Raw genomic sequence first — 23,666 nt, forward strand, 5'->3', positions numbered from 1 at the left:
TCTTTTTTTCCCATCCATTTCATTCAGTCCAATCCAATGGGTGCAATACCATCCGGAGACGATAGGGGGCGGTATTTTCCCTGTTCAAGCTCAGATAGATCCCCAGTGGTAACGTGAGGCTAGATTGATGAAAAATGAATGGAAATCGCTAATTAAAAAAATAACGACTAAATAACGAGATTTCTCGTCGTTGGCACTCAACGCATGGCATGAAATAACGAGATTTCTCGTGGCTGGCACTCAATGTGTTAAGGTGGTATTTTTATAGCACCATTCATTGAAGTGAATGCAGGGCACTTCTGCATCTTCCCACCTCATCAACCATTATTGATGAGGTGCCTTGCTGCAGACTCCGGACACATCAGCCTCCTCATCCTTCTCGACCTCTCCGTGGCGTTTGACACAGTATTTCACGCAGTCCTCCTCAAATGCCCCTCCGACAACCTTGGCATCACCGGTACAGCTCTGTCACGGTTTCACTCATATCTCTCAAAGGTCTCAGTTTGTCAGCATCAGCGGCTCATCCTCCCCCGTCGGCCCCAGTCAACCACGGTGTCCCCCAAGGCTCCATGCTGGGTCCCCTACTTTTCACCATTTACATGCTCCCCCTCGGTCAGATCATACGTCACTGTTACGGACGCTGTCCTTTTATGTATGGGGATTTATGTTATGTGTTTTATGCATGTTGTCTGGTCTTGGTTGTTGTTGTCTTCTGTCTCTCCCCCCTGTTTCTCCATATCTGTTTTCCCAGATGCATCCCCTGGTTCCAGTCCCCAGCACCACCTGGTTGCAATCAGCACTCCACTTCCCCAGCACCGCCTGATCCCACTCTGCAATCAACCCCCACACTTAGGGATGGGTACCTTTCACATTTGAACCGATACCGGTACCGGTACCTGTGAATCGATACCGGTACCCAACGGTACCTTTTTTCGGTACTTTAGTCTCAAGAAATTTTATTTACCTACCTCAGTCGTAAAAAAAAAAATCCAAACTTCAAATAACTACAATTTCGACAGTTTTCGGCTTGTCATTGCTCCGACTGCTTTGTTGTTGAATCAAGTAAAATCCTAGGTAAGCATATATTGTGCGTGTGAACGTTGACATGAAAAAAATTAAAAATAAATTAAAAAAATAAAAAAATAAAAAAAAACAATAAAAAAAACTTTTTTAATTCTTTTTTTAATTTTATTTTTGGTTTCTCACTTGATTCGATACTCGGTAGTACCGACGTGTTTCGGTTCGGTGCCTCAAAAGTACCGAATTCGGTACCCATCCCTACCCACACTCCCTTCATATGTCCCAGTTTGTGTCAGTGCTCGCTCTCTGTCTTTTTGTATAGAGCCGTGGCTCTTTGGGGTATGTTTGGTAGAGCTGGTGAAGGCTCTGTTTCTTTGCGCTGTTAGTTTGTAGGAATATCTTTTGTGTTATACTTTATTGTAGAGCTGTGGCGTTTTTGGTGTCTTTTGTGTAGAGCTGCTGGTGTGAGCTCTTATACTTGCGCCGTGGGTTTAAAGAACCTTATCTCGGGAGCTCCCGTAGCTCACCGCATATCTCTGCGCTATTTCTGCGTCGGGGAAAACCGTGCTCGTCACGGATCTGGGGTACACGAGTTCGATTCCCGGACCCGCCGTATTTTCTCAGAGTGTCTTCCCCTGCTCTACATCCCATTTCAACCTGTTTCTGTCGGTCATGCTTGACCAGAAAAGCGATAAACGCTAAAAAAAAAAAAGTAAAAAAAGAAAAAAAAAAAAATAACCTCATCTCTAGTGTGTGCTTTTTGTGAGAGCTGGTAGCAGAGCTTTAAACATATCTTTAGTGGTATTTGTTGCACATTTCTGTTCTAACCCTAACCTGTGTACATTTGTTTGTCACCCAGCCTATGGTGATTGTCTTTCTGTATATTCAAATTTAGTTTTCACACACAGGGACAAGTGAGGACAGGAAGATACCCTGGGGTCTACATTTTGCATCACATAGGTGACCTGATGTTAAAACCCTAGTTTTAGAGTGAGCACCACCCGCTGTACTTTTGGGCGCTTGGCGCCTGTAAAGGGGGGTGGGTTTTCTTTTCCTTTTTGTGTTTGATTTGGTGCCACTGGTAGTCCTCCTTGCTCTCTGTGTTGCTGTGTTTGTAAATAAATACTATTATTTTGCAAACTGTCTCCAGGGCCCCGTTCCCCGTACCTGGCTAACTGAGTTAGCCGGATAATTTTCAGCATAGCTTGACTTAAGCCAGACCTTTCCATTCCCCGACGCTCGATTGTCTAAATCACTATGACAACAGATCAAAAAGTTTGAACCTGGTCGAGGGCAGGGTTAAGTTCAGTTAGCTGGATGAACTATGGCCACGCCCCCGCAAAGAAATCCCAGCTCCCTTCCTGAAATATTTCTCACAGTCTAGATCCCATTATGCCATTCGGAATTATGTTTTTGTGCTTCGTTTGAAATGTAAAATAATAGGTCTACAGTAACGCTGATAATAAATCATATTCAGCCTATGAACTTACTTTGTCCTATATAATGCACGTCATATTTATACGGATACGGCGCTCGCGAGTCGCGACACAGTTATTTTAATAACTGACTAAACGGATCATTGCAAATGTGAATCCCGCTGGGATATTTTTAATGAATGAAACCTATCGGGTGTTTGGCTCTGATTAGTTTAATATTCTTCGCTGTGTATTTGCTTAACGGAGCACCCGGATGCGTTTCATTCAAGCTGAAGCGTCTATGCGCGGATTGTGGATATGAATTATGAGGAATCTGAATCTGTGGAGTATTTAATTGTATCACTGTGACAGTGTCACACGTTATTGTGATATTGTAACTGGAATTAAAATATGAGGAGATGCGCTGTTTGATGGATTTGATGACGTGACGTGACTTGATAAATTGAATGAGCCATTGACGTTTTTGATGAATGAATTTGAGAAAATGCATTTATCTTTTCAAGCACTGTTATCTGATGATGAACATGAGGTGGCACTGGTATAAACCAAATGGTAATCAATTCAATGCATGTATGGATTAGGTCCGAAACAGATTAAAACCTGATTAATAGTGTAACTGCAAGCCTTCCTCCAAGCCTCTCTTTGGAAACCATGTATTTATATAGTACATAATACCTAAGCACATACAGATATCCTCATGATATAATTCGTATCAATTAGATATACTATTTGGGCTTGTTTTTATCGTTATTCTGAAAGAGCTGAACTAATTATTTTCGCTAGCAAGATCTCATTTGATTATTCATTCAGCAGGTACGTTTAAAGAAATATAATCTGATTGATTGGGGTAATGAGGGATTTAAAATTAGCCTATAGATTATGCATTTAACTTGTCGGCGAGGCTATTGAGCCGTACTGTATTGTACCCATTCTGCAATCTGTTAATAAAGTTTTTAATCAATCAATCAATCAATCAATGCCGTTAGAAAATCAGGATTTCTGCTATCGACACTTGCTGTCTTTTCAGCTGAGGCGGGCGCGCGCAATTATCCTGAGTCTCAAGTCTGGTTTAAATGAACAAGACTGAATCCACCTTCGAGGAACAGGAAAATCCCGGATTCAAACATCGGGTTAATTGAATATGGATAATGGGACTCTTGATCGACTTAGTTGAACCAGGTACGGGGAATAGGGCCCTGGTGTGTCGCTGCACCCTCACCTATTTTGTCTGTTGCCTTGTGTTGCGCCCCTCCACTGGGGTGCGTAACAGTCACTACGGCCTCAAATTCCACTGCTACGCTGATGATACTCAGCTCTATCTCAGCACCTCACCATCCTCCCAGCTCCCCCCACAGTCTTTAGTCAACTGCCTCCACGCCATAATGTCAACCAAACTACTTAAACTAAACAGCAAAAAGACAGAGCTCATGGTTGTGGCCCCCAAGGCACTGCTCCGGAAGGTTGGAGATCACCTCCTCCACGTTGACGGCTGTTCCATCTCCCCATCTTCGTAGTCCGTAACCTGGGCGTCACCCTCGACTCCACACTTCCATTTCACTCGCACATCAAATTCGTTACCAAGTCTGCCTTCTATCACCTCAGGAACATCTCCCGTCTCCGACCCTCACTCTCAGATTCTGTGGCTGAGACCCTGATCCACTCATTCATCACCTCCCGGTTGGACTACTGCAACAGAGTCCTGTTCGGGGTACCCAGCAAAGCCCTGGACAGGCTCCAGTATGTTCAGAACTCAGCTGCCAGGGCTCTCACTCACACCAAGCCCTGGCAGCACATCACCCCCACCCTCATCCACCTCCACTGGCTCCCAGTCAAGTTCCGCATCACCTTCAAACTCCTGCTCCTCACCTACAAGTCCCTCCATGCCCTCGCCCCCCGATACCCATCTGATCTCCTCCACCAGCACACTCCATCCCGGAACCTACAATCCTCTGATCTGGGTCTCCTCTTCATCCCTTGCACCAGGTTGCGGACTTTCGGTGACAGAGCCTTCAGTGTGGCGTCCCCTACCCTCTGGAACTATCTCCCACCCCGAAATGCACAACCCCCCAACCCTGGACACCTTCAAAACAGCTCTCAAAACGCACCTTTTCACCAAGGCTTTCCCCACTAGTTAGTTTAGATTACATTTAGGTTTTGTTATCCCTCTACCTGCCCCTCATCCCCCCCCTTCCCCTATTGCCCTCTATTCCCTAGCCCTCTTGACTGTGAAGCGACCTTGGGTTTCTTGAAAGACGCTATTGATTTATTATTATAATTATTATGATGGTCAGTATAATTTCGGTGCAGATTGGAGGTTCGAATGAATGACTGATCACAACCGCTTTAGAAATGTCCGCCATCGGCTGGGAAGGCGAACGGCTCAGAGAGTCTCGCGTTATCAGGCTCAACTCCCACTGACAACATTATCAAACATTCCATGGCAGCCGTTTTAAGGTGGACCAGCCAAGTGACTACTCAAGGATACAGGTTTGAATGGGAATAGCCATTCTACAAATTAAAATTCTATGGCGTTCCACTGTTCTCACCACTCGTGTTCCTTGTCTCCCAGGTCTCCCAGCCACAGCTTCTCTTCCGACTGCTCCAAGTACTCCTCTGCCCAGCGGCCCGGGTCTGACACACAGAGAACTAACTGTAAGCCACAGATGGATACATTATCCCAGACTAGCTTGCCTTTGAAATCTTGAAATTAATGTGTTAACAACTGCTCCTAGATCAGCACTACTATTACTACAAGTCAAGTCAAGAGTTTTATTTGTCACGGCATACAAGCATACAGTGAAATGTGGGGGGTCTTGCCCGCAATGATTGTGCAATAATACAATAATGCAATAATACAATAATAAGAATCCAATAGGATGAGAATAAGACATTTGTGCAATAATACAAGTAATAAGAATAAGACATAACAGGTATATGTACATGAAGTTTACAAAAAGCATGGTAAGACATGCTAAGGTCCTGCGATAGTGCAATACACTGTTAGATACGGATGAGGCACTGGGTCTTATGTACATTACTATACAATGCTATATTATACAATCTACAGTTGTACTATGTATCCTTATGCTAGCTTGCTATCCATCTGTTTACTATACAAGAACCACTCCCGTTCTTGTTTTTAAAGTGACTTTTCATTGTGTAAAGTGACCATTTGATTGTGAGCGTGTGCAGCATGTGTGTGTGTGTGTGTGTTCATGCTAAAGTGACTGAGTGAGTGAGTGAGTGAGTGAGTGAGGGAGGTGTATGTTTGTAGAGAGACAGAGGGAGATGGAGAAGCAAGTCAAAAACAACATCGGCGCAAAGCTACCTGCGGCTTCAGCGATAAACTCTCTCGTCCAATCAGCATCAGCCGTGTCAGTGAGACCGGTAAGCCCTGCCGAAGAGGCAGTGTCAGCACCTGGCAGGAACTCAGCCGCCCAATCACCAGAAAGAGCCAACGCTGCCACCCCTGGAGCTACAGGATGGAATTAAGACACAACGACTCTCAACAAGGTCCATAGGAAAGATCAAGCCTTGATAATAGACACGTTATAGAGGATAGATGATGGTAAATATCAAGATCATAGAGACGTTATATAGAAGATAGATGATGGTAAATATCAAGATCATAGAGACGTTATATAGAAGATAGATGATGGTAAAGATCAAGATCATAGACACGTTATATAGAGGATAGATGATGGTAAATATCAAGATCATAGAGACGTTATATAGAGGATAGATGATGGTAAAGATCAAGATCATAGAGACGTTATATAGAGGATAGATGATGGTAAAGATCAAGATCATAGAGACGTTATATAGAGGATAGATGATGGTAAATATCAAGATCATAGAGACGTTATATAGAGGATAGATGATGGTAAAGATCAAGATCATAGAGACGTTATATAGAGGATAGATGATGGTAAATATCAAGATCATAGACACGTTATAAAGGATAGATGATGGTAAATATCAAGATCATAGACACGTTATAAAGGATAGATGATGGTAAATATCAAGATCATAGACACGTTATAAAGGATAGATGATGGTAAATATCAAGATCATAGACACGTTATAAAGGCTAGATGATGGTAAAGATCAAGATCATAGACACGTTATAAAGGATAGATGATGGTAAAGATCAAGATCATAGACACGTTATAAAGGATAGATGATGGTTAATATCAAGATCATAGACACGTTATAAAGGATAGATGATGGTAAAGATCAAGATCATAGACATGTTATAGAGGATAGATGATGGTAAAGAGCAAGCCTCGATTATAGACATGTTACAGAGGATAGAGGTAGAAATTATTCAGAACCAATACAAGTAAAGTACTTAATCATGTGGATTAGTCGAGTACTAATCCCAATACTTCTAAGTTTACCAGCTAGTGGGCTATTAGTCTATTATGAAACTATCACAGTAATTACATCCCATCCCCCCATTTGACAGTTTGCAATTTTATTTTCATTATCCTTAAAATAATTAACACAGTGCAGACATTTTAATATTTTTTTATATTGCACTAAAGCATGTCATCCATGGCCTAATCTGTAATTTGATTGACTAATTTAGATTTTTGCATATACATGAACTGTTTGACTTGAATGAATGTTTGACTCGTCAATGGACAATAATTTATCTAACTCATCACAACTCACAATGCTAATTTAGGCACATCGACTCAATCCTTGTACCAAGATCGCACTCAATACATTTAAGAATGAGAAATCTCCCCAATCCCATGGTTTGGCTTTTAGCGGAGGGTTTACATTTGGATTACAGATTGTAGCTTTAATGTATCGGTAACGAGACAGCTTCATTTGCTGATCCGAGTACTTGGGTGTCAAGTGGTGCCCACCCCGATACTGCAGACACTATCGGCAGGGGTGCGTTGCTCATGGGACGGGGTTGCGCGCCAAGCAACCGGCTCTGTGAGCAGAAGCATGCACAGATGTGCATGCGCGTGCACACAGGAATGCGCTGCACTCGACTGAAGCGCCAACTCGCTAAGTACCCACCTGGCTACTAGGGCTAACCTTCGAATTTTCTTTTGGCATTCGAAGCTTCGGGCCGAGATTTTAATTCGAAGCTTCGAGATAAAAAAAAAATAAAGTTTATGTTGTGGGACTTGTACAGCACTTTGTTCAACTTTGTCAGTGCTGTAAAGTTTAAACCTTTTTAAATCTTAGACAAACTAAACACTTTGCTTTCATGAAATATTATAAGCCGTCATTTGAGGCTTTATAAAAGCAGCACAATGAACACAAATCTGTCAGTGCCGAGTCCGACCTCATCTTAAATAACAAACAGCATTGCTTGTTGTAGTTAACAAAGAGAGGCAGAATTGATTTTGCAAAAAAATTAAAATAGTTTTTTTTTATTATTATTATTATTTTTTAATAGGGCGGCTACGTGGCGTAGTGGGCAAGGCGCTGGCCACAAAATTCTGGAGACGCTGGGCTCGTCAGTTCAAGCCCAGCGCTCCACATTTGCTTTCAGTTTAGCTGGTCGTCCGTACTAATACACATTGGCCGTATTAAGGGGTGGGAAACTGATGGGTGGGGATCGGGCGTTGTGGACAGCGACTCCTACAGGTCGGTTGGTGCGCCTGCGCAGTAGAATCAGGAAGTGTCGGGGGCAGCGTGAGCCTCCCACGTGTTACTCCTCGCCACTGAGAGATCGAGCTGCGCAGGTGAAAAGATGCGACTGCTGTTACCTCAAGTACCGGAGGGGACTTGTGCTATGTATGACTTAGTCCACATTGCAGCCGGCTTGTGGGAGGCAAGAAACAGCGTCCGTGACAGGGGAGGGTTGAATTGGATGATACGAAATTGGGATGGGAGAAAAATATAGAAAATGGGAGAAAAAGTGGATAAAAAAAATATATTATTATTTTTTAATATATGTAGAGGCAATTAGGCATTAGGCATCGTCTTTAGTCTGTGCGTACGCAAGGGAACATTTATGCGCATGCGCGGGAGCATGCACGTGGCATCATTAAAAAACAGTGCAACCAGCTTTGAAATCACCAGTGCACCCCTGACTATCGGTGCACCTCTAGACGAGGATGAGAAAATAATTATTTAATTCAAGTGTGTGTGTGTTTTATTGTTTTATTGTTGTTTTATTGTGGATCCCCATTAGTCTACACCAAAGTGAGACTACTCTTCCTGGGGTCCAAACATTAAAAATACAAACACACAAAAAAAGTTAAATAAAAATATAAAACCACAAACATTGAAGTACTCACAAGAAAACATCACAACAAACAAAACAGTGAATAAAAGCTCACTCAATATTCATAAGTTAGATATCACAATTCTCAACCATAAAATACAAATTACATATTCCGTCCATAAGAACAAAACAGATCAAAATCATATATATGATTTTAACTCATATTATAGCATACCTTTTCTCAAGTCACCAATCACCTTTATATTTCCATACTAATTTCCATAATAAGTCAATGACCAAAATGTAACTCGTTATTCATGAGCGCAATTTTAAACTTTTTTTTAAACATAAATTTGTTCCTTACCATAGTTATATTTCTGGGTATTTTATTCCAATAAGCAACTAATACATTACCGTCTTTTTCAGAGCATTTGTTTTTGGTAGAGGTAAAGTAAAGCATGAATCTAATGCCTGCCTTGTGCTGTATCCATGTCTCATATTAGTTGGGTACAGTTGTGAGTGCAAACCCTCCGGTTTCCCAGTATTAGATATTAAACAAAAAAGTTAGCAGGCTACATGCCATCCTCTGTTCCACTGTCATCCAGGTCAGTGCGGCAGCATCACTCCAACACTACTCCTCACAGAGCAGCGCAGAGCGAGGCGTGCCGCCCTGTTCTGAGCTAACTGGAGTTTGTTCAGATCAAGCCTAGAGGCATTAGACCATATAGTAGGACAGTAGTCCAGGCGGGATAAGACCAAAGATTGTAGTACAAGCTTTGCTGTACCATTAGTAAGCAGATTTCTACACCTTCTGATCATTGAAGTACCACAGCTCATCTTAGCCACCATATTGCTAATGTGTTTCGACCAAGAAAGTGTTTCATCTATTACAACACCCAGCAGTTTTGCCTCACTGACCTGTTCGATATCAGCACAGTTCAGAACTAGATTTAATTTAGGGTTTGATCTAGATGTATATTTTGAGGCCATCATTATACTCTTGGTTTTTGCAACATTTAACTTTAACTTATTTTCTCTTACCCAGTTGGAAATTAGCACTATCTCATCTTGCAATAACCTATTAACAGACTCAGATTGTTCCGCCGCTACATACACGGTAGTATCATCTGCATAGATCTCCATTGATGCATTATTAACAGTTTGAGTGCCAGCCATTAACATGGGAAACATGGTTAAATGCCAGGACCCACTTCAATTGCGTTGTGATCGCATAATCTCTGTCTTAAATTATGGCTATGTGTCTAATCTGGCCGTCGCTTATCAATGACTTGTTTGCAGTCAACATTGTCGAAACGGATTTTTTTATTTTTATTAAATCGGTTCATTTTAGTTTTATAGCATTTTTAAAAGCCCTAGTTTTTCAGGAAAATATATAGATTCCGTGATGAAAGGCATTTACTGGAATATTCTAGCATACACAAAAACGTTTTCAAATAAACGCTAGATTATCGATAGTATATGTGTACTTATGCACGCTATAGAAGCGGGCTGAAAAATCGATTCTCATTTCCTCATCAGCGATCACAGCCACACACACACGCATAGGGCAAATGCTAAGCTATAGGTGAAAACAGCTCTGATTATCCTAAGACTGGTAAAATAAATTCCTTACCCGAGATCAGATGTTATCCAAAAAGATTATTCCAATTCCTGATAGCCATTCCAAATATCGATCACGCTTATTGATTACAGTGTTGGGTCCTGTAAATACATAATCCACGCGTTTTCCGGGCCGGCGAGCACAATCGATCCTTCAGTTGGCTTGACGGAAAAGTAAAATGAGCAAACTGGCCACCCCCCCTTCAGCAGTGTAAAGTAATGGGGTGCAGTTACACAGGGAGAGACGATAGGGGGCGGTATCTTCCCAATTGAGCTCAGAGAGACTCTGCAGCACTAACCCGAGGCTCGATTGATGAAATATGAATTCAAATCGCCAATAAAAAAAAAGCCAAACAAACGCTATATAGCATCGGGGACACTCAACGGTCGGCATGAACTAACGACAAAACGCGTCCGTGGCACTCAATGTGTTAAGTACTAATGGTAAATCATTAACGAAGATTGCATACAATAAGGGACCCAGGCAACTCCCTTGGGGCACTCCGGCATGGAGCTCCCTCATCTCCGATAGTGTGCCATTAAACATCACGCATTGTAGTGTATTAAGTAAGTCATTCTTTAACAACTTAATAGCACTTTCATTGAATTTATAAGCTGAAAGTTTCATGAGCAGAAGATCATGATCTATAATGTCGAATGCAGCGCTAAAATCCAGAAGCACAGCACCCACCATTGACTTCCTATCAATATGTGTAAGCCAGTTATCAGTCAGCGATGTGAGTGCTGTGTTTGTGGAGTAGCCAGCTTTGTATGCGTGTTGGTGATCTGAATTGATTCTGTTCCCATCTAAATAAGCTTGTACCTTTTTGTATATAATCTTTTCCATTAATTTACTCAAGGCAGGCAATATGCTCACACTGGGCTGGGCGATATGGCCTAAAAATAAAATCCCGATAATTGTTTTCTCTTGAGAGCTAAAAAATAAAATAAAAATAAACGTTGTTTTTATTTGACACAAAAAAAGTATCAAACCCTACTGAATGTCCCTATTGGGATTGAAGTGCAAACCTAACTTTCACCAATATTCACTTAAAAATATTTTTATAATATATATATATAATATAAACGGTTACTCTTGATCAAACAAAGATGAATGTCCCTATTGGGATTACTTACTTTACTTCTCCTCTTCGTCCCGGTTGGGGCATAAGGCCGCAATCATACACTGCCACTGAATCCTGTCTCGTGCTTTGGCCTGCGCTTCGTCCCAGGAAAGACCCATCTCCTTCAGCTCCATCATCACTGTCCTTCGCCAGGTGTTCTTTGGTCTACCCCTCTTTCTCTTCCCAACTGGGGTCTATCTCAAGGCAACTTTGGGTAACCTTTCATTGGGCATCCTCAATACATGACCGAGCCATCTTAACCTCCGTCTCCTTATCTCAAGGGACATATGCAAGCTGCCTGTCTTCTTATAAAGTTCCTCATTCGAGATTCTATTTGGCCAAAAGATGTTGCAGATCCTACGTAAGCAGCTATTGTGGATGTCAACCTTTCTCATATCCTGTTTTGTTACTCTCCAGCACTCAGAGCCATATAGCAGGACAGACTTAACATTGCTGTTGTAGAGCCTGAGTTTGGTTTTAAGTAGGGATGCTCGATATTGGCTTTTTTACCAATACCGATATTCCGATATTGTCCAACTCTTAATTTCCGATACCGATATCAACCGATACCGATATATGCAGGGTTCCCCCCCCCCAAAAACTGAATAATTTCAGGTAACTAATAATTTCACTGGATATATATATATAACAAATATTGTTATTGTTTTTTTCTTTTTTTAAACCGATACCGATATTTTCCGATATCACATTTTACTGCCGATATCGGCCGATAATATCGGTCGGCCGATAATATCGGACATCCCTAGTTTTAAGGCTATATTGTTTAGACTTCCAGATGTTGCGAAGTTGGCTGAAAGCACCTCTTGCTTTGTTGAGACGCGTCTTGATGTCTTTTTGCGTTCCACTTTCACTGCTTATGAGGCTTCCGATGTAAAGTCTTCTACACATTCCAATGCCTCTCCATCGATGGTGATTGGAGGTGCTGTTGGGGCATTGATGCACATCACCTGGGTCTTTTTCTGGTTGATGTAGAGACCAGATCGTCTGCAAAGTCAAGGTCTTCCATAAAGGAGAACAGGGTCCATTGGAAGGAGAACAGGGTCCATTGGATTCCACAGGGACGGTCTGATGTAGTTTGGCGCATAACCCAGTCGATGGTAATCAGGAACAGAATAGGGGAGAGGATGCAGCCTTGTCTTACTCCAGATTTAATAGGAAATTACTGTCAAGGTGTTATCAAGGATGACACTGCATTCAAAGTGTTCATAGAATTTTCCAATGATGTTGACCATTTTGGAAGGTATTCCATATGCCCTTAGGATCTTCCATAGGCTCTCGCGATGAATACTGTCAAATGCCTTCAACCCTCGTGTACCCCTGGTCCATTTTTCTACTTTTTTGAAATATTTTGAGTGTGTGTGTGAGCACAGCGGTGTCTGTGTTTATTATTATTTCATGAAATTGGGTAAATATCTTAATTTTACATATATGTTCATTGTGTGAAAAGCTTATAATATGAAACACTAAAACAATAGTTATAGTGTTTAGTGCCTTCTTTACCCCTGGTCCCTTTTTCTACTCCCATCCACTTCCATGTTAATAAAACCGCTATAAAACCGCCATAAAACCGCAAGTCTAATTTTTTTTATTTTTATCTCTAATCTCTAATTTTCACATCATATATTGATAAATAAACAGAATAATTACACCAGGCATTCAAAATACATACAATACATACCTTTTAGTAATAGATTAGTACTAACCGGTGCTTACTAACGCTTACTAACGGCTATTTCTGACTGAAATAGTCAACCTTTCTTTTTTATAATGGCAGATTCTTATTCACAGGAATTTTGTCCCGTTTTGATATGCTGTAAAGTAGTGGAAAAAAATAATAGATATATGGTGAATATGGCGGTTTATCAGTTTTTTTTCAATAAAAACTGACGTGGTATCAAACAAACACTAATTTAAGTGGTTAAAATTCGAAAATATGTGTAATTTTTTACAGATATCTTGAGAATAGGCTATGAATGTTAAACATGGGTAAAAAAAAATGTTTTAAATAGTAAACAGTTAAAATTATATGGCTTTAAACATGATGTATCATTTCATCTCTTAAGCCCAGTGAGCTCCACCATTGCTAGGGATGCACAAGGGTTAAAATCGATAAAGTTAATATACAAGGGGCCGTTCCACTCAATACACTGTTCGATGATGTTGCGTAAGGTAAAGATCTGATCGATACAACCTCGACCTTTGCGAAATCCTGCCTGTTCCTCTCTTAGCTTGACATCTATGGCACTATCAAATCTCTTAAGAAGGATTCTGCAAAAGACTTTACTAGGGACGGACAGAAGTGTTATGCCTCGCCAGTTGTCACAGTTTTTCAGGTCACCTTTCTTAGGAAGCTTGCATATGAGGCCCTTGCTCCATTCCCTTGGCATGGCATTGTGCTCCCATATCTTGGCGAAGAGGTCGGTCAGCACCCTGGAGGCTGTGGTGATATCTGCCATCAACATTTCTGCATGTAGCATGTCGATTCCAGGGGCTTTTCCCCGCTTCATATCCTTGATTGCCGTTTGTACTTCAGCTTGGGAGGGAGGATCGGTGTTAATAGCGATGTCATCCAAAGGTTCTGGATCTGCAGGCTCTTCAGGTTCTGGTCCATTGAGCACTTATTCAAAGTGTTGAGCCCATCTTTCAGCTTGTTCCCTTTCAGTTGTTATCAGTTTACCTTGTTTATCCTTAACTAGTTTAGTGTAGATGTTCCTTGGACCGCTTAGCTGTTTAGTGATCCTATACACCAGGGGTGGGCAATTATTTTTCCCAGGGGGCCGAATGAGCAACTGAAAATATGTTGGAGGGCCGGGCCAAAATTCCAAACTCAATTATGCATAATATACATTTTATTTCTATATAAAAAGCAGTAAATGGCATTGTTTTGACCCCTGGTAAGAGTGTATATTATTATTTGGCAATTAAAAGGTGAGGTTAGCTTTCAAAAATATAATTTATTCAAATATAATTTATTTCCAAAATGATAAACAAAATGTGAAACATTAATAACAAAGGGCATTTTGAGTTTCATATACTATTGAAACAAGGATTTTCTTAGCTTTCTAAAGACATCACATCATCTTATAGCAAAAATAAACAAGACATGTCACTGAACTGTGTAAAGAAAAGTGTCCCAGTTTTGTAGCCTTTTTTTACTTTACATGCCTATATTAAACATTTAATGTTTTCAGAACTGTGCAAAAAAAAGAAAAAAAATATCAAGTGTCCCATTTCACTTGTTATATTTCCACATTTTAGTGTTCTTCAGTTCTTTTTTTTTCATTCAGTGTGAGAAATCCAGTCTCTGTTGAGCTTTAACAAGTCCATCAAAGTCAGGTTGCATGTCTGAGGTGGAGATGCGAAGCACAGCTGCCAGATGTTCATCAGTGAGAGAGGATCTGTACCTGGACTTGGTAAACGTCATGACTGAGAATGTCTGTTCACATATGTAGGTGGATCCAAAGAGAACCAACATCTTCTGAGCATGTCTCCTCGTTTGGAAAGTTCTCCTCCTTGAGAGCAGAGTAGAACTCTAGCAGTGATGCTGACTTAAAGTGCTCTTTCAGTAGTGAATCAGACTGCAGGTCAATGAGTTCAAGCTGAACAACTATCAACACTGCAGGTAAAGGGAGAGGAAACCAGCTGCATTTCATCCTCAACCTTTTTGAAATCTTGAAAACGCCTTGAAAATTCATCATGCAGTGCTCCCAACATGGATGAGTACCTGTGCCGGTGATCAGCTGATGGTTTGACTTATTTCAGGGTTTTCACGTGTTTGAGATTGTTGCTGCCTAGTTGCCTTGAAATTAATTGCAACTTTGTCATGAAGGCTTTCACATGGCTATGCATTTCATGAGCGTAAGCGTATATTGTGCGTGTGAACGTTGACATGAAAAGAAAAAAGTAAAGAAAATTAAAATTCAAAATATTAAATTTTTTATTTTTTTTTATTATCATATAATCTTTCGCAGGCCGGTCAGAATCATCCCGCGGGCCGGATACGGCCCGCGGGCCGTACAATGCCCAGGTCTGCTATACACTATACTGAGTTGTCCTTTAGCTGCAGCCATCTCTGCTTCACTTGCCAGGTTCTCCACAAAGGCTCTCTTATCCCTTCAGGCTCCTCTTGACCTCTAAGTCTTTCACCTTGTACTCTTTCTTTGCATGTTCAGTTAGCCTGGGTGACTTTGCACTCAGCAGTTTGTCTTTGGCTTTCTTCCTCTCATCGATTTTTGTCCATGTCTGAGGTGTTATCCATTGTTTGTCTCCTTTCTTTCTAAAGCCTATGACACTCTCTGCTGATTCTTTGTATACTTTTGCGATGTTCCCCCATGTTTTCTCAACATCTCCATTTTCTTCTCCATCTTCATCTTCCAGTGCACTGAAGCTGTTTCTAAGCTCGTGGTGAACTCTTTTTGGACTTTTGGTGCAAGAAGCTTGTTGATGTCAAACACTTTGCGTCACTGTTTGGTGTTAGGTGTTGATCTGAGTTCTAGCCTGATCTTGGCTATCATCAGGTGGTGGTCACTGCCAACATCCGCCCCCCGGTAGACTTTGACATCCAGAAGAGATCGTTGCCATTTCTTGTTGACAATGACATGGTCAATCTGGTTGACCGTATGCCCATCTGGGGATCTCCAGCTTAGTTTGTGGATGTCTCTGTGGGGGAAGATGGTTCCACCTATTGTGCATCTGTTGTTAATGCAGAAGTCAACAAGCCTCTCTCCATTGTCATTGATAGTTCCGCAGCCATGCCGCCCCATTTCATCTTCTCTCCCGATGTTATCATTTCCAACTTTGGCATTCAAATCTCCCATAATCAGTAGCATGTCATGCTGTGGGACCTTGGAGACTGCACATTGCAGTTGCTCGTACCAGTCGTCCTTAGTCTCCTCCTCTGCCTCGTTTGTAGGGGCGTAACACTGTAAGATGGTCATTTTACAGTATCAGGAGTCAAATCTTGCTCTGAGCAGTCTATCACTGATGGGTTCCCACTCCGTGAGAGATTTGGATGTCTCCTTACTTGTGATAAGTGCTACACCGCTGGAGTGTGCATCATCTTTTCCAGATAAAAGGATAGTTGAGCCCTCTTTTGTCACCTTGCGGCCTGAACCAGTCCATCTACACTCGCTCACACCAAGGATGTCCAACCTATAGTTCTGCATTTCTCTTTTTTTTTTTGATCCACTTTTTCTCCCATTTTTCTATATTTTCTCCCATCCCAATTTCGTATCATCCAATTCAACCCTCCCCTGTCACGAACGCTGTTTCTTGCCTCCCACAAGCCGGCTGCAATGTGGACTAAGTCATACATAGCACAAGTCCCCTCCGGTACTTGAGGTAACAGCAGTCGCATCTTTTCACCTGCGCAGCTCGATCTCTCAGTGTCGAGGAGTAACGCGTGGGAGGCTCACGCTGCCCCCGACACTTCCTGATTCTACTGCGCAGGCGCACCAACCGACTTGTAGGAGTCGCTTGTTCACAACGTTCGATCCCCACCCTTCAGTTTTCCCTCCCCGTAATACGGCCAATGTGTATTACTGCGGACGACCAGCTAAACTGAAAACAATGTGGAGAGCTGGATTCGAACACGCGAATCCTAGCGTCTCCACACTGGTGGCGAGTGCCTTGCCCACTACACCACCTAGCCGCCCAGTTCTGCATTTCTCTAATGACTTGTGCTGTCTTTGACGTTTCAAACATAGTACGGACATTCCATGCTCTAAGACGGATCGGGGACTCATCTAGAAGACTCATCTTCAAGCAACAGACTTGCCGAGTTGGGCTTTCATCTGCTGCCGTCATAGTGCCAGTGTTTTGGCTAGGACCAGTGCTGCTTTTTGTCTGGCCCCTCCCCCGTGACCTGCCCGGCTTGGTTGAACCTACCAGGGGCTTTAAACTTTGAGCCCCCGCCGATATAGCTCACAGGGTCCTTGAGGCATGCAAGCCACCCCACCACGTCAAGGTAGCAGCCCGGGGTATACCTATTGGGATTAATAGTGCAATAACCTGCTTTTTCACCAAACTTCACTTAAAACAAATAAAAGGTGCCTCTTGATCATCAAACAAGAATGAATTTCCCTATTGGGATTAATAAAGTGCAAATCTAACTTTCACCAAACATCACTTTTTGTTAAATAAAAGGTGACTCTTGAAAAAAAATTAAATAAAAAATAGTTTTTGGAAAATCGTCCCAAATCATTCATTCGAATTATCGATAATATATATATAATATATATAATATCGATTAATCGCCCAGCCCTAGCTCACAGGTCTAATATTTACTCCTGTGAAGGCCTCCCTACTGTTTTTTGACAGCGGAGTGACCTTCGCAATCTTCCAGGACTGTGGAAAAATACCATTCTCAAAACATACGTTGAAAATGTGACAAACAAACCCGCTAGCTGTAATAATCTACCATCTATATTGTCAAAGCCGCATGGCTTGCCATTTTTCATGCTTGACAAGAGTGTGTCACCTCTTTGACACTTATCTTCGTGAATTCAAAGCTACACTCCTTTTCCTTCATAATTACATTTTGTATTATTGATTCAGAGAGTTTCCCATCCACAGATCCCATCTGACTTCTTTATCTTTATCTTTATTACGGATCCCCATTAGTCATCACCGCAGCAACAACTAGTCTTCCTGGGGTCCACACACAACAAAAACAGTACATACATACATAACATTATAGTAGCATACATTTAAAAATATATTCCAATATTCCTACATATAAAAATAATTCCAAATAGTATTACAGTACACAAACAAGAGTATCAGATCACAGAAAATACAATAAAAGGGATTAAACTCTCAGACAGTCATATCTTTTTTTTTAAACTAGGTTTTTTTATTTGAATATTTAGATTTTACAGGCGGTCCCACATGGGCCAAAAGAAAAGAAAAGTAAAGTAATGCCCTCCCTCCCTCCCCTCCTATACCAGACAAAATCATTCTAAAATACCTTAAATCATTTATTAATCATTGTTTTTCCTTTTAGCTTTTAAATCACCAGACAGCAGCCACAAGAACCTTGGTGTTGTCCTCGACGACCAGCTGAACTTCTCTGCTCACATCGCAGCGACAACCAGAACCTGCAGATTCCTCCTGAGCAACGTCAGAAGGATACGCCCCTTCCTGACAAAAGAAGCCACCCAACTCCTCGTCCAATCAACAGTCATCTCCCGCCTCGACTACTGCAACGCACTGCTAGCTGGCCTCCCGGCCACTGCCACCAAGCCTCTTCAACTCATTCAAAACGCAGCGGCCCGCCTGATCTCAAACCTACCGAAGTCGGCCCATGTCACCCCACTTCTTAGGGACCTGCACTGGCTCCCCATTGCTGCACGTATCCGCTTCAAGGCCCTCGACCTAGCATACCGTGCGGCAAAGGGAACCGCTCCCGCCTACCTCCGGTCAATGGTCTCTAACTACACACCCTCAAGACCCCTACGCTCTGCGTCTTCTGGCCGCCTCAGACCTACTCCTATCCAAGCTCCCGGAGGGAGGGTCATCAAAAAGAAGCCGCCTATTCTCAGTCCTTGCCCCACAATGGTGGAATGAACTACCCATCCCAGTTAGGACAGCCGAATCCCGTCCAATCTTTCGCCGTCGACTAAAGACTCACTTCTTCAACCATTATCTGAAATGATAAAAAAAAAAAAAAAAAAAATCTAACCCCGACTAACCTTAATGTCATGCACTTGTCCTAATAAACTAACCTACACTGTAACACTCAACACTTTGATGAACATTGTTACTCAGCTGATAGAGTTATACCCTTCTTGCTGTCTTGTCGCACAGAACTTGTAAGTCGCTTTGGATAAAAGCGTCAGCTAAATGACTAAATGTAAATGTATGTAAACATATGCATCTCTTGTATTCTGTAGATAGAGAAAAAGAAAAGTAAGAACATAAAAGAATAACAAGCTGAGAGGAAGGCCAGTCAGATCGCCTCTGTCACATTATCTGCTTCCATACCCTCAAAGAAAGTTAGGAAAGGATCCCAAATATTGTGGAATTTTTCGGTACAATCTTCTCCAGTTTAATATGATACATGACCTCTCTCATCCAGTGGCCGTAGACAGGTGAACCTGGGTCCTTCCATTTGAACAGTATTAGCCTTCTGGCCAAGAGTGAACAGAAGGCCAGCATTCTAGATTCCCACCATCTAAAGTGGATGTCCGTTGGGGCTAGGGCTGGGCGATAAAACGATAACGATAACTATCGCGATAAATTATTTCCTCGAAATAAACATGAAACGTGGTCGCAAAGTTTCGATATATCGATTTTCCAAGCTTGGCTCCGTTCAGCCTCGGCTCAGCTCACTCACTAACAACAACCAACCTTACGTGATGACGTGCTACGCACAACAGCTAACAACCAATCAGTGAAGGAGATGGCCGAGAGCGACGGAGACCCGGAAGGAGACCCAGAGCGGTAGGACTCACTCAACAACAAGGCTTGCTAGGCTAATTAGCTTGCACGGCGTTGTTTTATATATTTACGTGCCGAGTATGTGTGTGTGGTGAATTCTGAGGCCACGTTTATAGTAGTGGGGGTATACAGTGGTAGTCGTTTCAATATATTGTGGCGGAAGAGAGTATTTTAGTGTGATATTTAGCACATTGTCATGGAATACACTGCGTAGAAGCAACAGGCTGGCTAGGTTAACTAGCTTGCACGGCACTGTTTTATATATTTACGTGCCGAGTATGTGTGTATTTTGAATTCTGAGGCCACGTTTATAATAGTGTGGGAGTGGACGTCGTTTCAATATATTGTGGCGGAAGAGAGTATTTTAGTGTCATATTTAGTACATTGTGATGAGATACTCCGCTTGTCGGCTAACTGCTAACGTGCGAGGACTGATGACGACATCAACTCGACTTGAGACATTCGCAGCAGCATATTAGAAGTTAATTAAACTTGACAGACATTATATCGACGATAATTATCGATATCGAATTATATGAAAATAAATGTATAATTTTATCGCGATAACGTTTTTAGTCATATCGCCCAGCCCTAGTTGGGGCCACTCCGAATAATGCAATATATGGTGATGGCTCCACTTCCTTTCCAAATATCTTAGAGAAGGTGTCAAAGATGGTCTGCCAATAGGTGTGCAACTTTGGGCACGTCCAGAACATGTGGAGCAGAGTGGCTGGAGCCTGTCTGCAGCATAGAGGGTCTATGTCGGGATATATCTTAGAGAGCCTGTCTTTAGACCAATGCAGTCGGTGTACAATTTTAAATTGGATAACGGCATGTTTAAGGCAAATGGAAGAGGAGAAAATCCCCTGTATTATCTTGTCCCATGTGTCCTCTGTGATTGGTTCACCTAAGTCAGTCTCCCATCTGCCCCCGAGGAGATCTAAAAGGTGTCGAGTTGCTTCTATTAAGTAGTTCATAAATTCTGCTTATAGCCTGTTTCTGGATCAGTTTACAGTTCAAGATCGAGTCTAAAAGGGAGGCAGGAGGACACACTGGGTAGCAGTCCGAGTTCGAAGTTACGAAGCTCCGGAGTTGCAAGTATCTATAGAAGTGTGACCTAGGGATCTTGTATTTCTGTACTAGCTGTTCAAAGGAGGCAAAGTTGCCGTCTATATAGAGGTCAGACAGCGCAATCACTCCACTCCCAGCCCAACTGTCGAAGGCCCTATCCATCGTTGATGGGACAAACACGTGATTTCTTGTGATCGGAGCAGCCAGTGATAGTTCCCTGAGGGAAAAGGTTCTTCTAAATTGGTTCCACACTTTTATCGAATGGATGACAACTGGGTTCGAGGTAAAGCTAGATATGGGCTGTGTGAACGGGAGCTTAGCACATAACAAGGCAGATAGGGAGGTGGATTTAACCGACGCACTCTCCAGTACTGTCCACCAGGGGGCTGTGTCCTCGCCCTTTACCCAGTATAGTAACGATCTTATGTTTGCTGCACAGTAGTAGTAGTTGGAAGCGCCATCCCACCCATTACGCGGGGTCTCTGCAGCATAGATCTTTTGATCCGGGCGGTTTTTTGTTCCAGATAAAGGAAGATATCTGGTTGTTTATCTTGGAGAAGAATGTTTTGGTCAGAAAGACTGGAAGACTCTGAAATACATATAGAAATTTCGGCAATACATTCATCTTTATTGTGTTGATTCTCCCACCCAGGGATAGCGACAGGGGGTCCCAACGTTCAATATCTCTCGCCAGATCAGACAGTAAAGGTTGATAGTTAGCCATATATAGGTCCTTATGTTCATGCGTGATCCATATCCCGAGGTACTTGAACTTTTTAGGGCTAATTTTAAACGGGAATGTGCTCAGAGGTATCCGATCCGCCGAGGTGCCGACGGGCATCAGTTCGCTTTTTTGAATGTTGATTTTGTAGCCGGATATTTTGCCGAAGTCCGCAAGTAGGGTCATCAACCGAGGAAGACTCGTTTGGGGTTGTGATATATACAACAAGTAGGGTCATCAACCGAGGAAGACTCGTTTGGGGTTGTGATATATACAACAAGTAGGGTCATCAACCGAGGAAGACTCGTTTGGGGTTGTGATGCATACAACAACATGTCGTCCGCGTAGAGCAGGGGTCTCGAACTCAATTTACCTGGGGGCCGCTGGAGGTAGAGTCTGGGTGAGGCTGGGCCGCATCAAATATTCCACAAAAAAATGGTTTCAAGTATTCAAAAAAAAAAGTACAACTGATCCAATCTTCTCAATCTTTAGCAATAACATTTCAGAACATGAACAGTTTTTCAAAACATGAACGGTTCTTCAGGCTTCTCAGTGGTGTCAGTGGACTCATCCACAGCTATGGAAATGCACTGTGCATTTTTTTATTCTATCACAAAGCTGTTTATAAAAAATATAAGTAAAAACCATATTATGCGTTTATCAATAAATAAATGCCCCAAATCTTTTTATAGATTGGGGGCCCCACATTTTTTAATAGATTGGGGGCCCACAAATTGATTCTTTCATGGGGCCCAGAATCTCCAGCTACGCCCCTGGCTGGGACTCGGATGAACGCATATTTTTCCGTCCATTCACCTTTGAATTGCAGTCGACTTTTCTTTTACTGACCATCTTTGAAAATGCCATATTTTTCTGCTGGCTGCCTGCTGGCGAAAATAGGCTAATAGCTACATTTATCTCACAGAGATAAAACTGGGAGCGAGTTTACTGTAGATGCTCTGCCAACTCTGCTCCGACTTGAACTGAAAGAGAGAGACGACATGCAGTCCGTGAAGACCCGCCCTACTCCCCTACTCTGCCTCTGATTCGCAGGCTGTGGGTGAGGGGGAAAAACGCTGACGGCGTATGTGATTGGACCAGACTCGTACACAGACAGACAAGCAGCCGCTTATGCAGAGCACTGCTCGCAGTCAGAGGAGATAGCGAGGATGCATTTGCTTCCACTTTACTTGATATCACTCCGGAATCACGTTTCAACCAAGTCACTAACATAACGTTGCTGTCATGAGCCTGCGCTATGGTAGCCTACAAGTGACAAAATAAATAAAACGTCCTACTCTCGCGCAACGACTCGGCAAACAGTAGTGCGCGGGCCGCATTAACACTACACTTTGATGTCCAGTAGGGGGCCGCAAAATATCATCCCGCGGGCCGCAATTGGCCCGCGAGTTTGAGACCCCTGGCGTAGAGCGAGACTTTATGCTCCGAGCCCGCGCGCATGATCCCCTTGATATCGGTGTTCTGCCTCAGAGCCAGCGCAAGGGGCTCCATTGCGATCGTGAAAAGGAGTGGAGACAAAGGACATCCCTGTCTCGTACGCCTATGGAGTTCAAAGTAGGTGGATAGATTGTTGTTGGTGCGAACGGCAGCCATCGGAGACGTATATAGAATTTTAATCCAAGCTATGAGTTTAGGGCCAAACCCAAACCTCTCCAGAGCGTGAAAAAGATAGTTCCACTCAACCCGATCAAATGCTTTTTCCGCATCAAGGGAGAGGACCACCTCAGGTGTTCCGGGTGGAGAGGGGCTATACAGGATATTTAGGAGGCGTCTGATATTAAAGAAAGAGTACCGATTCTTGATGAAGCCTGTTTGGTCCGGCGAGATAATCGAGGGGAGAACCCCCTCCAGACGACGGGCCAGAACCTTAGCGAGAACCTTGACATCGGCGTTAAGGAGGGAAATTGGACGGAACAAGCCGCATTCCAGTGGGTTCTTGTCTTTCTTAAGGATTAAGGAGATAACCGCTTGGTGCATGGTCGGAGGAAGAGAATTTG

General features: G+C 42.6%; 1 protein-coding gene across 2 annotated transcripts in view; it reads right to left on the reverse strand.

Moving 5' to 3' along the window:
- Positions 1-23,666, reverse strand: part of pex5 (peroxisomal biogenesis factor 5) — a 113,491-nt gene that overhangs the window by 70,998 nt on the left and 18,827 nt on the right. For both annotated transcript variants that reach the window (XM_084336045.1, XM_084336044.1), the window contains exons 5-6: positions 5,785-5,931; positions 5,003-5,087 (exon numbers count right to left, since the gene is read on the reverse strand). In XM_084336045.1, coding sequence (XP_084192171.1) covers positions 5,003-5,087; positions 5,785-5,931 — 232 coding nt within the window. The remainder of the gene's footprint in view (positions 1-5,002; positions 5,088-5,784; positions 5,932-23,666) is intronic.

The sequence above is a fragment of the Notolepis coatsorum genome, assembly GCF_963971535.1.
Source record: "Notolepis coatsorum genome assembly, chromosome: 19".
In the NCBI taxonomy this organism is placed as follows: Eukaryota; Metazoa; Chordata; class Actinopteri; order Aulopiformes; family Paralepididae; genus Notolepis; species Notolepis coatsorum.